General features: G+C 40.0%; 1 protein-coding gene across 3 annotated transcripts in view; it reads left to right on the forward strand.

The window, feature by feature from the left end:
- Positions 1-15,448, forward strand: part of AHI1 (Abelson helper integration site 1) — a 242,704-nt gene that overhangs the window by 215,548 nt on the left and 11,708 nt on the right. For all 3 annotated transcript variants that reach the window (XM_075862503.1, XM_075862501.1, XM_075862500.1), the window contains exons 22-23: positions 1,019-1,181; positions 1,288-1,385. In XM_075862503.1, coding sequence (XP_075718618.1) covers positions 1,019-1,181; positions 1,288-1,385 — 261 coding nt within the window. The remainder of the gene's footprint in view (positions 1-1,018; positions 1,182-1,287; positions 1,386-15,448) is intronic.

Consider the following 15,448-nt stretch of genomic DNA (forward strand, 5'->3'; position numbering starts at 1 on the left):
TTTGAGGTAAATAATTTCATGTCCAGCCTCCGCTGTATATGATTTTGTAATTCATATATAGCCATATATTTCTTACATTATCCGGACGGCTAATAGCTGACTATATTTGCTGGAGTTATCTAGAAATATGATGTGATAGTCTAACCGTGTTTCATTTACATTATATGTACATTTCTTTATTAATTGACTTTTGCTCACTAGAATTGTTCAAATTAATTAACTCCGCACACGGATGAGTATTATTCTCGTCTGAATGAGCACTTAGTAAGAAAATATGAAAATTGGAATCTTTCCCAGTGTCTAGGCATGTTGTATGTGTAAGTCATTTGTAACACATGACGTATATCATATATATAAAATACATTTTATTCTTCGATATATAAAGCATGTTTAAAAAAGGATGCATCAAAGTAATGTAGCTAAACAACTTGCAATGGTTGCACTGGATTTATTTTCAAAAAATGTTTGAAGCAAACACTGGATCACGTGTGCAACACCCTATAAGTGGCGTAAGGAAGAGAATATGTGTCTAGTATATTAGAAGTTGCAATTCATGCCGATTTTAAAGAACCTGTTTTATACAGCACTACTGATAAATGGCCTCCTCTGTATATAAGAAATTTGATATTGCAGTTTAGACTCAATCAGTAATGAAAATGTTATATGCCTCATCACTAACAGTTTTACAAGTATCACACTGTGGTGTTTTGCGTTCTAAGAAAATGAGTTCACTTCATGTGTCATGTACATAAATCAATAAAGCAGCTGTATAGAAATTGGTACAGTAGTGGGTATGTTAGTGTGCAAAACCATTTCTCACATTTCCCACAGTCCATAATCATATGTCTCCTGCTGTGTTCCCACCACCTTGATCCTTCAGCAAAAGTTTACAAAGCCTCAGTTTTTACCAAGGTAGAGCTTTGGTTTCAGCTGTTTTACTGTGAGAGGAAGTAAATGGTAAGGAGTGTCTTTGTGGCATGGATGTGATAACGTTGTGGTGGTCTTATCTCTCTTCTAGGTGGTGGCTCTCTACGACTACACTGCACATCGATCAGATGAGCTAAGCATCCATCGTAGTGACATTATCAATGTGTTGTATAAAGATAATGACAATTGGTGGTTTGGCAGTCTACAGAATGGACAACAGGGTTACTTTCCAGCAAACTATGTGGCTGCTGAAAGTAAGTTCCTACAATTGAGAGTAATGTGGGTTTAACTGATTGTTTGGCTCCATACATCTGAAATAATTTGTGTGAACTTACTTCTGCCTTTTTTTCTCTTTTCTAGTCCAGTATGAGCATGACCATCCTACAACGTCCAAATCACATTATCCTCTTTCCCAGGAATATTCACAAGCAGATGAGCCTGAACATACACTTGGCATGGTAAATGTCCCCTCTCAACATAAAATATATATTATACAGTATTATAAAGTAGTGGCCATTTTATAAAAGCTCAGAATCTGATAATAATCCTCTCCTTTAATTAAATTAAAGTTTAACTAGATGGCATATACATATACAAGCACTTTTTCAGGGGCTAGCTGGAACTGTTTGTACTGGTACCATGATTTCCACAATAGTGATTAGTGAATAGATGTGGTAAAATTCAGATTGTCTGGAAATCTTTATTGTCCAACAACCATGAATAATTGTCCAAAGGAAGATTTACCTCCTCCCTTCATCCACATCCTCTCTCTTCCCCGGGCTCCTAGCATCATAGTTATGTACGACGCTAGGAGTCCCTGCCTCTCCGTGGAACTACTGTCCCGTACTGAAAACATGATTACAGTACGGGACAGTTGTCCCGCATCGAGGCAGGGACTCCTAGCGTCGTACATAACTATGATGCCAGGAACCCGGCTCCCTGCAGTGTGTTCGGTCCGGGACCTGCGGCTGAAATACGTTCCGTCCTTTACGGACCAAACATGCTCGTGTGAATCCAGCCTTATGAACAGATGTTTTTTTTTTTTTCAACAGTACCAACTGTACTAAATACGTAACTATGAAGATTATTAAATATTACAGAATTTTATGGCCTAAAACCAAAGTGCTAAAAGATGGAGACACTAACTGAGTGGTAGTGCGAAGAAAACTATTAAATAAAAGGGATAAAATCTAGATTGGACCACATTTCTACCACTCACAACACTAAATAGTCTGCACACACGTTCTTCTATGTTCTATCAAGGCTGAATGTGCTATTTGCACCAAGTGTACAAAAATAAAAAAACAGTCCAGGTCAGACCCCTTCAATAAAGGCATCTGTTAAAGAGGTTTTATATTTTCGTTAAATGTGGATAGGATTACAAATTGCACCATTTACTAATGTATAATGTGTCCCAAAAATTTGCTGCTGTTTTGCAATTTCACGCTGGCTCTGCTCACTATGACATTGTTGTTTCTCTTGCTCTGTACATACCTATGGTCTTATGCATGTAGAGAGCCTCCCCTGCTGCCTATAAGGGTACAAGGCCCCCTCTAATGTCCCAAACTGCTAAATGCTAATTTTACCCAAACTGTATAAAATTGAGTGCTTTTTCACCTTGTTTTTCGTTGGGAAAAATCCTATTCACATCGTGCTTTTGTAAAGTTATCTAGTTTGTTAGACGGTAAACAAATGTGTAAGGACCCCTTCAGATAATGTTTCAAACCTATATTTATTGTGTACGTCAGGAAAGCTCCCGACGTACACATAGGGCACCATTAGTCCAAATGGGGCCAAAAGAGTGCAATTTTGGCCTCTGTCGGGCTGGTATACATCAATATACCGTATGGATGGCTTGTTTTTTTTTGCCTGACCCCTCAAGATAGAATAGCGTAGTAGTAGAGTACGCTATTCCTATCTAGAGGGGTCCCGCAAAAAATTATACCGCGCGGTATATGTTTTTTTAAACATTGAAGTCTGTGCATTAAACATATACTGTACATCGGGAAGTTACAGTGACATAACTATGGACAATTATGTTACTGGAGCTACATGCACAGGGCTTCAGGAAGCGCTACGCCCAGGGACTCCGGCGCTGTGGAAGCTCCTTACATCACTGTCCATATATGGACAGTAACGTCTGGAGCTTCACCAGGGCCAGAGCATCAGGAAGCGCTCTGCCTAGGGACTAGGAGCTTCCCCAGAATCAGATTCCCTGGGCACATTGCAAGAGGGTCGGGGTTGTTCAGGTCACATATCCCACTGTATGCATATACAGTGGGATACGTTGCATACTTCCTTAGGAGGTATACGTCTGGAGTCCTTTGGACATATACCTCCGATGGAAGGTAATTAACGCGATGTGAAGGAGGCCTAATATATAAAATGAAAATTTTAATGTTGTCCACATTATTCCAATATTGTTGGCTTAGGACTGAGGCAGATTTAAGAATGTACTGGATAAATCCAGTTTAACCACCCGGAAAATACTGAATTCAAAATTATATTTTTATTGTCTAAACAAATGTGGTTACTTTATTCATATTTTGTCAATTCAATCTTTCTAGTAGAGCACCTAGTTAACCCCTTCAGGACTGGCCTATTTTGGGTCTTTAGGACAAAGCATCTTCTTTTTGTTTTTTCATTCGTTGTTCACTGTGCAGCATAGATAACTTGTTACCTTTTATTCTATGGTTTCATACAATTACGAACATACCAAATATATGTTTTGGGGGTTTTTTTCATAGAAAAAAGACCACAATTTTTTATATCATCATATTCCAAGAGCCATAACTTTTTTTATTTTAAAAGGTTTTGCAGCTCCAGTTCCGAACTACTGTAACCCTCTAATACACCTCAGCACATTTGTTTCATAGTGTATGAGTGTTTAAATACACAAAACCTGGTAATTGTTTTAGTTGACATGTGATCTGAATGTCGTCATTTTTTCTCACTGCTTTCTGGAACCTGTTAGGCTGGACAAACGAAATTGATGAGCACTGACGAGATGTTTGTTATCTTGTAGGAGGAGCTTTAATCCTTTGAGCTGTCCTTTCATAGTTGTCAAGTGAAATTACCCAAGAATTACATATTGACATTGGCCTTGAAGGGAAAGACATAATCAATGAAAAATTATATTATTTCGAGCAAACAGAGGCATGCCTTTACCTGTATAGGTGCAATCTTATTACTCAGTTGCACAGTCTACAAAGAGGTCATCCTCTGTGTTACACTTATTAGATGTGTGTCAGGACATTAGTAGAGGAAGGGATTTACTAATTAAGAAACATAGGATATGGTAATTTCTATAAAAATAATTAGATGGATGATATGAAATTGTGTTTTAACAGTAACTAAAGGTGTTTTGACTACATTTTCAATCATTTGTAAAGCTTTTATTTTTTCTATATAACAAAGTTAATTGTGTATCCGTATTTGGGCAAAAATGGATAATAAGGGTTAGTTCACACAGAGTTTTTTGGCACTGATTTTGATGCGGAAACCGCATTGAAATCCGCACCAAGAAACGCCCCAAATCACCCCATATTGATTTCAATGGGAGGCAGAGGAGTTTGTTTTTCTTGGGCGGCTTTTGGCCGTTTGCGGGGAAAAAATGCTTCTGACCACTCCGTTGAAATCAATGGGAGGCAGAAAAAAACTCTGCGCTCGTTTGAAGCCTTTTTTGTTGCAGTTTTTGCAAAGAACGCAAAAGAAATGTCAAACAATGCTAGCAAATCAAAATTTGCCTCAAAATTTCCTGAAGGAGAAGTAGAAGTTCTTCTTTTATATTTCCCATTTTCTGTTGATTCCACTTCTGTCTTTGGCTCAAAAAAACTGCATCAAAATTTACACCACAATCTGCATAAAAAACTCTGTTTATTTCCAACCTTAAAGGGAACATGTCAGTAGGTTTGAAGCCACTAAACCACCAGCATGATGTTATGCAGCTGGGGTTTAGCGTTCCAAACCTGCCTAACCCAAAAACAGAAATTTAGGAAAAAGTTAGTAAGGTAAGTTACATCTTGCCGAAAGGAGTCCATGTGAGGAGTCCGGCAGCATCGGATGCATGCGCATTGCGCACGAAAAGCTATTGACAATACACTGCACTTGCGCAAAGAAGTTGTCCTCGACTACATGTGCGCAAATCACATGCCCCGGACTCCTTATCCGGACTCCTTTCGGTAAGATATAAATTACTTTACTAGCTATTCCCTAAACGTCTGTTTTTGAGGTAGACCGGTTTGGAACACTAAATACAAGCTATATAACGGCATTTTGGTAGTTTAGTGGCTCCAAACCTACTCACAGGTACACTTTCAGCTCTTAAATCCTTTTTGTTACGGCTCAGAAATTTCTGTTACTAGAAATTGGATTCAACATTCTACCGTAGGTAAAGGTTCATTTAAATCAATAACAGTGTAGTTACAATGTTGTATCAGATTTTGAGGAACAGAAATCTCTAAATCTCTGAGCTGTGCCAACATGGTCTTTTAGGTGGTAGTCCAAAATGACAAACTTGACCTGTTTGATCTACTGACATGTATCTGTGACATGTCAGATCATTTTGACTAGACTTCGCCTTTGTTGCATTACAAGAAATTCTGGTGTGTCCTTTTTCAGCACAATGAAGACAAAATCAAACATTAATCGTTAATTCTGGTCTATTTTAGCAGGCATCAATAGAATGTTGTTTTCAAGTAACATCTGATGTCTACAACTGTTAATATGTGTAAGGCTATGATCACATCTGCGTTGTGCTGTTCCATTGTTCTGCTCCGTCAGAGAAGCAGAACAAGGGAATAACGGAACCAATGGACACCGCTGGTTGCCCACTGAAACCATCGTCTTTCATAGGTTTCGTCGGGGTTTCCACGATTTTACCAGACGCAATAGCGCAGCATGCTGCTCTATTGTCTCCAGTAAACCTTGCCAGAGCCTTTTTTGTAATTTTGTGCAAAAAGTTATTTGTGATCTCAAAAGTCAACATCCCAACTTACGACAGAGAAACCAGTATGTTAATGGGTCAGTTTTTCATGCAGGAAATATTTTCTGTCCCCCTACTTCCTAGCACTGGAAATCGGGTATGAATGACAACATTAAGTATAGTTCTGCATTTGTGCAGTTCAGTAAAAAGCTATTGAGACCAAGTGGAGACATGATCCGAAAGTGGAGCATTTGAGTTTTCTTGTACGATTTGTCTTGTGATGTTGTAATAATATAGGCAGATTGCAGTACAGGGTTTTATGCTCCACATTTTGTTAGAAGCCTGAACAGTTATGACTTCTTTGTCTCTTATGTGAGCAGCACTATGCCAGTCAATTCTCCTAAACAAGTTTTTTCCCATTAGAAGTTATTCATTTGAACAAATACGCTTGTCATATATATATTTCTAGATCTAGTGTTGGTTACCCTTTATCCAAGAGGAGTAATTTCCTTTTGGGAAAGTTGTTTGGTTCTTCTTATGTATTCCTGTTGAATAATTTTGTGTTTACCTTGTTGTTTTGAGATATTATTTGATTGTTTAGTCTGTACACATGTTATTTTTTCCCTTGTTCCTGGATGCATGAATACGCCTTCTTGTATAAGTCAAATGAATGTTTATTTTAGAAAAAAGGAGACATCCTTCTTCGTGGCAGACAACTTCAAACAATACTCCTTCTTATTTCATGTGATTTTTCCTATAGTTTGGTACGTATCCAATCCACCCAAGGCAAGGGCCTTGAAATAATTCAGGAACTTTACACATTTACTCATAGCTGGATGGAAAGTTAATTTAATATAGGAAAAGTATGCATGCTTTTTTCTTTCATTCATTTTAATTCTTAATCGTGATTTTCTTTAAGGGCACGTGTTTGCTTCTTGTTTAGGCTGTGTTCACATCAGCGTTGCCTTTACCTAAAGGGGTTCCATTGGAGGTTTGCGCTATTGCTTCTGTCAAAACAACGGAACCCTGTCACAACGGTGACAAACGGAAACCTTTAGCACTGTTTCCGTCACCATTGAGATCAATGGTGATGCAAACGGAAGCTAAGGTTTCCATTAGCTTTTCCGTTGAGGGGTTAACCCGCCGGAAACCTCCGACGGGACCCCTCAACGTAAAGGCAATGCTAATGTGAACAGGCCCTTAGTAAAAGACATGCAATGGGGAGAAATATAATTGCATGGTAAAGCTTCTGCTATGCTAACAACCACAGATAATCGCTTTTGTCTGTATCTAGAAGATGTCATGTTCCCTTCACAATAAGCAGGTCACAAAATATGCCCCTGCTGGGACCCCCAGAGATTAGCTGTAATCTGATAGAAAGATTGCAACTTCGCTGCAGTGCAACCACAGGGGAAATTAAGTACAGGGTGATTAAAAAGGGATGGTACAAAATTGTAGCCTCTGTGTCACGGCTATGGGGTATGTGGACCCACTAGCTCTTCCATAGAGAAGTAGCAGCTGGCCAGTCAATAACTGTCTCTAGGACAAGAGTACCTGGAGGATAGATAATTTGGCAGGCACTCGGCATGGCAGACACGTGGCGTAGCAGATACTTGGCACAGATGACACTCTCGACTCCGACACTAGATTATGCACTGGAACAAACACAATTATTGGATACGGGATACAGGAAAAGTGAACACTGGATACGGGATACAACTAAAGGACCATTTGCAAGGACGAACATGGACAGACACAGCAGCGCTCAGACAAGGAGAGGAAGGGCAGAGCCCTTTTTAAAGACCAGGATGTATAGGGATTGGCTAGGGAACTCGCACTGGCCCTATATGGATGGGAACGAACGAAAGCGTGCGCACCCTACAGGATTCAGTGGGGGAGCTGAAGCCGGGTGTGCCGGCAGTTCTGGGGAGGGAGATGCAGCCATGAAGTGTGTCCTGCGACCGCTGGTAAGTAGGATGTGCCGGTTGTCAGTGGCCGCGGGCACAACGCTCGGTAATCATAATCGAGAGAACATTACCCAAATTTATTAAAATGAAAAGACAGACTATCTATACAAGTTTTATCTATACACTCCAAATGTTCAAAGTGATTTCCATTGGTGACAGAAACGCAACTCAATATTTATTACCCAGAATCTGCAGTTTTTAGAAATATCTCTCATGTGGCCCTAGTGTGCTTATGGACTGAAACACAGGCCTCAGAAGCAAAGGAGCACCTAGAGGATTTTGGGGCCTTCTTTTTATTACAATATATTTTAGGCACCATGTCAGGCTTGGAGAGGTCTTGTGGTACCCAAACAGTAAAAAAAAGATAAAAGTGTGACCCCATTTTGGAGATCACACCCCTCAAGGAATTTATCAAGGGGTATAGTGAGCATTTTGACCTCACAGGTTGTTTGCTGAATTTAGTGTAATGAGGCTGTGAAAATAAAAAATTTTTTTTTTTCCAATAAAACGTAGAAATTTTCAATTTTTACAAGGCATAAAGGACAAAAAAACACCCCAACATTTGATAAGCATTATTTTAGGCACCATGCCAGGTTTGAAGAGGTCTTGTGGGGCCAAAACAAAGAAAACACACACCATTTGGCAAACTACACCCCTCAAGGAATTTATCAAGGGGTATAGTGGGCATTTTGACCCCACAGGTATTTTGCTGAATTTAGTGTAATTAGGCTCTGAAAATGAAAATCTAAATTTTTTTCTAATAAAATGTAGTTTTTAGCTCATAGTTTTCCATTTTTACAATAGATAAATGAGAAAAAGAACCCCAACATTTGAAAAGCAATTTCTCCCGATTCCAGTAATACCCAATATGTGGTAATAAATTGTTGTTTGGACACATGGCAGATTCAGAAAGGAAGGTGTACCATTTGGCCTTTGGAGCTCAAGTTTTGCTGCAATGATTTTCAGGTGCCATGTTGCATGTTCAAAGCCCCTGTGGGACCAAAACCGTGGAAAACCCCCAAGTGACGCCATTTGGGAAACTTCACTCCTCAAGGAATTTATCGAGGGGTATAGTAAGCATTTTTACCCCAAAGTTCTTGTGCTGACTATAGTGGAATTAGGCTGTGAAAATATTTTCTAAAAAAAATACATTTCGTTTTAGGTCTGATTTTTTTGTTTTCACAATAAATAAAGGAGAAAAAGCACCCTAAAATTTGTAAAGCAACCTCTTCTGAGCACAGCAATACACCATATGTGGCAATAAACTGCTGTTTTGATCCATGGCAGGGCTTAGATGGGAAGGAGCACCATTTGACTTTTGGAGCTCAAATTTTGCTGGAATGGTTTGCGGCGCCATGTAAGGAGGTTGAAACCTTGTGGGTGGAATTACAAAGTGAGGTAAACACTGAAAAAATTACTTTTGGTGTAATCTATATACCCCCAATATAACTGAAGAGATAGAAGGTCAAATATATAAACAAATGGAGCTGGCTGCACAGGCTGGTACTGTAGTAATAATGGGAGATTTTAATTACCGGGATATTAATTGGTGTCACGGTTCGGCTTCAACTGCAAAGGGTAGAAATTTCCTCAACCTGTTGCAGGAAAATTTTATGAGCCAGTTTGTGGAAGTCCCAACTAGAGGTGAAGCTCTGTTGGATCTGGTCATTTCTAATAATGCAGAGTTTGTTAGGAATTTCAATGTTCGTGAAAACCTTGGTAACAGTGATCACAATATAGTTACATTTTACCTATACTACACCCTGCTTAATGAAGACCCCACCAAACAATACACAGTGGAACTTGTCCGTATCATCAATAGTTTCAACGCTGTGTCAGATAGTTTACTGGACCTTATACCGGACAATCCCAGAATTGGTACATTCTACATGTTACCTAAAATACATAAAGAAGACAATCCAGGGAGACCAATTATTTCAGGTGTTGGGACTTTAACTGAGAATATTTCTGGTTGGGTGGAAAATCTTCTAAAGCCCTTGGTGAGGTGCACACCCAGTTATGTCCAGGACACCACAGACATCCACTGCAAACTCTCAGCCCTAGGTCCACTACCAGAGGGAACAATATTGGCAACTATGGATGTGGAGTCTCTGTATTCTAACATCCTCCATGAGGATGGCATAGCCGCAGGCCAACACTTTCTTCAAAAGAACAATCTAGCGACAGAGCCAGCCCTACAACTCATCAGGTTCGTACTCAATCACAATTATTTTTTATTTGACAAAGACAAATATCTGCAATGTATGGGAAGCGCTATGGGTAGCAAAATGTCACCACAATATGCTAACCTGTTTATGGCCAAACTAGAGGAAGAGTTTTTTATCAACCTGCGCAACTAAACCTCTAGCATATTTCCGGTACATTGATGACCTGCTAATAATCTGGACAGGCTCTGAACATGAACTGCTTTCTTTCCATAAAAACTTCAACAAGTTCCATCCTAATCAAACTCACTCTCAACTACTCAACATCTCAAATACATTTCCTGGACATGACCATATGCATGAGAAACAATACCATACAAACCACAATCCAACATAAACCCACAGGCCGTCCAGCATATCTGAGATGGAACAGCTTCCATACGAGACACATAAAGAAATCCATCATCAGCCGGGCTCTGCGATACATACGAATCTGTTCAGACAGTGAAGACCGAAAACAACACCGGCTATCACTGAGGAATACATTCTTACAACAGGGATACCATCCATGTATTATAGATGATCAGATCCACAGAGCAACAAGAACTCCAAGGAGCAATCTTCTGGAGTACAAAAAGAAGGAAGACAACAGCAGGGTGCCCCTAGTGGTCCTATACGAACCCCAAATGAACATCTTGAGGAAAATTGCTGCTGATCTCCAACCTGTATTTAACAAAGACAATAAACTGAAGGAAATCTGCCCGGATTTACCTCTCCTTGCATACAAACAGCCACCAAACCTAAGGAATCTCCTGGTCAGAAGTGCCCTCATCACCATCAGAGACTGGCACTTTTCCTTGCAATATTAAAAAATGCAAGACTTGTACCAACATCTTGTCATCTAACACCATCCAGATACCAAACACGCAACAGGACTTTAAAATCACTGACACGTTCTCCTGTACATCCTCCAATGTAGTGTACATGATCCTGTGTACAAGGTGCATCAATAAAGGAATCTACATTGGGGAAACCATACAAAAACTACAAACCAGGATGAATCTTCACAGACATACAATAAAACAGGAGGTGGATACACCCATGGGAAAACACTTCTCTGGACCTGATCACAGTTTGGCAGATTTAAAAGTCCTAATACTAAAGGTTCATTTTAAAAACAACAGAGAGTGAAAAATTTGGGAATTCAAGATGATGATAAAATGACACAAGGCCTCAACCTAGCACCTGGATTTATGAGCCACTACATGGACACACGTCACATCCCCCATCAGACTGACTCCAGATGCCTTAACTCCCAAGTCATCACCCCTATAACCTCAGTTTTATTGCCCCGGCTTATCTGAACCCCTTCCCGACATCGGCCGTATATATACGGCGCACGCCGGGTGGGGGAATATGGAGCGGGCTCACGGGCCGAGCCCGCTCCATAGAGAGAGTGTGTCGGCTGTGTGTTACAGCCGACATTTCCGGGTAACGAGCGCGATCCCGCTTGTTTAACCCATTAAATGCCGCTTTCAATAGTGATCGCGCCATTTAAATTACTAAAAACAGGGGGGCGACCCCCTGTAACGTTCCCCCCCCCCCCCCCCGTGGCGAGATCGGGGGGAGCCGTTGGTTGGCACGGCTGCCTGGGGGCCTGACGAAGTCCCCCAGGTCCGCCATCTTTGTACTCCTATGAACTCCGGCATGGCTTCATTGGAGACTGTCAGAAGCGCGATATACTGCAATACAGTAGTATTGCAGTTTATCGTGCAAGCGATCTAACGATCGCTGGTTTAAGTCGCCGAGGGGGAGAAGTAACAAATAAAAAAAAAAAAAATTTCCCTCAAGCACAATGTAAAAAAATGACAAAGCTAACATAACTGGTATCGACACGTCCGTAAAAGTCTGAACTATTACAATATATCATTATTTAGTCCGCACGGGAATGCCGTAAAAAATTAAAACCATCAGAATTTCTGTTTTTTGGTCCCTTCTTTTCCCATAAAAAAATGAAATAAAAAGTGATCAAAAAGTCTCACGTACCCCAAAATGGTATCAATATAAACTGCAGCTCGCCCCGCAAAAAATAAGCCCTCACATGGCTAAATCGACACAAAAATAAAAACTTTATGGCTCTCAGAATGTGGCGACAAAACTCAAATTTTATTTTTAACAATCAGTTTTTTCCTTGTAAAAGTAGTAAAACATAAAGAAAACTATATAAATTTAGTATCACTATAATCGTATTGACCCACAGAATATTGTTAACATGACGTTTTTACCGTACGGTGAACGCCGTAAAAACAAAACCACCGAAAAGGTTGAGGAATCGCTGTTTTTTTTCCTATTCCACCCCACATATATTTTTTTTCTCGTTTCCCACTACATTATATGGTCCAAAAAACGGTGCTGAAACGGTGCTCTGAAAATCTCCAACTCGTCCCGCAAAAAACAAGCCCTCATATGGCAATATTAATGGAAAAATAAAAGAGTTATGGCTTTTGGAAGGTGGGGAGGAAAAAACGAAAGTGAAAATCCGAAAAATGGCTGCGGCGGGAAAGGGTTAATGATGTATCACCTCATGTACTAATTGTCTTTGTTTAACATCTAAATATTGTGCTTTTTTCTAAGACATTCATTTGTAAACTGCCTGAAGAAGGAGCCTGTGTGCTCTGAAACCTTGCATATAGAACTTTTATGGTTAGCCAATAAAGGTGTCATACCTACTATACTTTTGTCTTTTTTGACACAAAAGTATTTAACATTACTTATACTGTAAAAAACAAACACAGGCTAGAAGGGTAAAGACACTTAATTTTAACCCCTTAAGGACGCAGCCTAGTTTGGGCCTTAAGGCTCAGAGCCCATTTTTCAAATCTGACATATTTCACTTTATGTGGTAATAACGTCGGAATGCTTAAACCTATGCAAGCGATTCCGAGATTGTTTTCTCGTGACACTTTGGGCTTCATGTTCGTGGTAAAATTTGGTCGATATATTCAGTCTTTATTTGAGAAAAATTGCAAAATTGAGAGAAAATTTAGAAAAAATAGCATTTTTCAGAATTTAAATGCATCTGCTTGAAAAACAGACGGTTATACCACCCAAAATAGTTACTAGTTCACATTTCCCATATGTCTACTTTAGATTAGCATCGTTTTTAGAACATTATTTTATTTTTCTTGGACGTTACAAGGCTTAGAACATAAACAGCAATTTCTCATATTTTTAAGAAAATTTCAAAAGCCTTTTTTTTAAGGTACCTGTTCAGTTCTGAAGTGGCTTTGAGGGGCCTATGTATTAGAAACCCCCATAAAGCACCCCATTTTAAAAACTAGACCCCTCAAAGTATTCAAAACAGCATTTAGAAAGTTTTTTAACCCTTCAGGCATTTCACAGGAATTAAAGCAAAGTGGAGGTGAAATTTGCAAATTTCGTTTTTATTTCTGAATTTCAATTTTATTCTATTTTTTTTCTGTAACAAAGAAGGTTTTACCAGAGAAACACAACTAAATATGTATTGTCCAGATTCTTCAGTTTTTAGAAATGTCCCACATGTGGCTCTAGTGCGCTCGTGGAATAAAACACAAGCCCCAGAAGCAAAGAAGCACCTAGTGCATTTTGGTGGTGCTTTTTTATTAGCATATATTTTAGGCAGCATGCCAGGTTTGGAGAGGTGTTGAGGTGCCAAAACAGTAGGAATCCCCCAAAACTGACCCCATTTTGGAAACTGCACCCCTCAAGGAATTAATTTATGGTTATTGTTACCATTTTGACCCCGTAGTTTTTTCACAGCGCGTATTTGAATTGGGCTGTGAAATTAAAAGAATGACAATTTTTCCAATAAGATGTCATTTTTGATCAGAATTTCTTATTTTCACAGGGAACAAAATGCCCCATTTTGTTGCCCAATTTGTCCTGAGTGCGGCAATACCCCATTTGTGGTGATAAACTGCCGTTTGGGCCCATGGGAGGGCTCAGAAGGAAAGGAGCGCTATGTGTTTGTTGGAGTCCAGATTTTGCTGTATTGGTTTTCGGGTGCCATGTCGCATTTGCAGAGCCTCAGAGGTATCAAAGCAATGGAAACCCACCAAAAGTGACCCCATTTTGGAAACAAAACCCCTCAAGGAATTTATTTATGGGTGTTGTGACCATTTAGACCCCACAGTTTTTTCACAGAACTTATTTGAATTGGGCTGTGAATTTAAAAAGAAAAACTTTTTTCCAATAAGATGTAGTTTTGGCTCAAAATGTCTTATTTTCACAACGAATAAAATACCCCATTTTGTTGCCAAATTTGTCCTGAGTGCGGCAATACCCTATTTGTGGCCATAAACTGCCGTTTGGGCCCATGGGAGGTATTAGAAGGAAAGGAGCGCTATGTGTTCTTTGGAGCAGAGATTTTGCTGGATTGGTTTTCGGGTGCCATGTCGCATTTGCAGAGCCCCAAAGGTATCAAAGCAATGGAAACCCACCAGAAGTGACCCCATTTTGGAAACTACACCCCTCAAGGAATTCATTTATGGGTGTTGTGACCATTTAGACTCCACAGTTTTTTCACAGAATTTATTTGAATTGGGCTGTGAATTAAAAAAAAAATTATTTTTTCCAATAAGAGGTAGTTTTGGCTCAAAATTTCTTATTTTCACAAGGAATAAAATACCGCATTTTGTTGCCCAATTTGTCCTGAGTGTGGCAATACCCTATTTGTGGTGATAAACTGCCGTTTGGGCCCATGGGAGGGCTCAGAAGGAAAGGACCACCATGTGGCCTACTGGGAATTTTCTGGTGCTAAGTCGTGTGTGCAGAAGCCCCTGAGGTATCAGTACAGTTGAAACCCCCGAGAAGTGACCCCGTTTTAAAAACGACACCCCTTAAGGAATTCATCTAGAGGTGTAGTGAGCATTTTGACCCCACAGGTATTGTGTAAAAGATAATGCGCAGCAGATGGTGCAGAGTGAGATTTGCAATTTTCTATATATATGCCATGTCAGTGTCCGATATATTGTGCCCAGCATGTGCCACCGGAGACCTACACCCCATAAACTGTAATGTTGGCTCTCCCGGGTACGGCAATACCCTACATGTGGCTGTTATCAGCTGCCTGGGCACACAGCAGGGCTCAGAGGGGAAAGATGAGGAGGGGTAAGCTGTGCGAAGTGGATCAGAGCGAGTAAAACTGGGGTAAATTAAAAATAAAGGGATGGATGATAAATTTGAAAACACTCTTTCATACAGAGCTCTGGTTTTTTCGGGACACGCGTCACATTGATATATTGTGTCCTTCCTTATCCCCCTCTTATAGCAGACTCTGCACCTCTTTTGACTTTTTCCCTTCTTGCCAGTTTGGGGAACTTCTCCTAAAAAGTGTTGCCCTGGTATGATGCCTGTGGCCCCGCTTCCAGAAGTACTGTAAGGCTTCAGGACTTGATCTGACAAGTCCACCCCTCCCATGTACCTAT

This window comes from Rhinoderma darwinii, chromosome 4, assembly GCF_050947455.1.
Source record: "Rhinoderma darwinii isolate aRhiDar2 chromosome 4, aRhiDar2.hap1, whole genome shotgun sequence".
NCBI classification, from domain to species: Eukaryota; Metazoa; Chordata; class Amphibia; order Anura; family Rhinodermatidae; genus Rhinoderma; species Rhinoderma darwinii.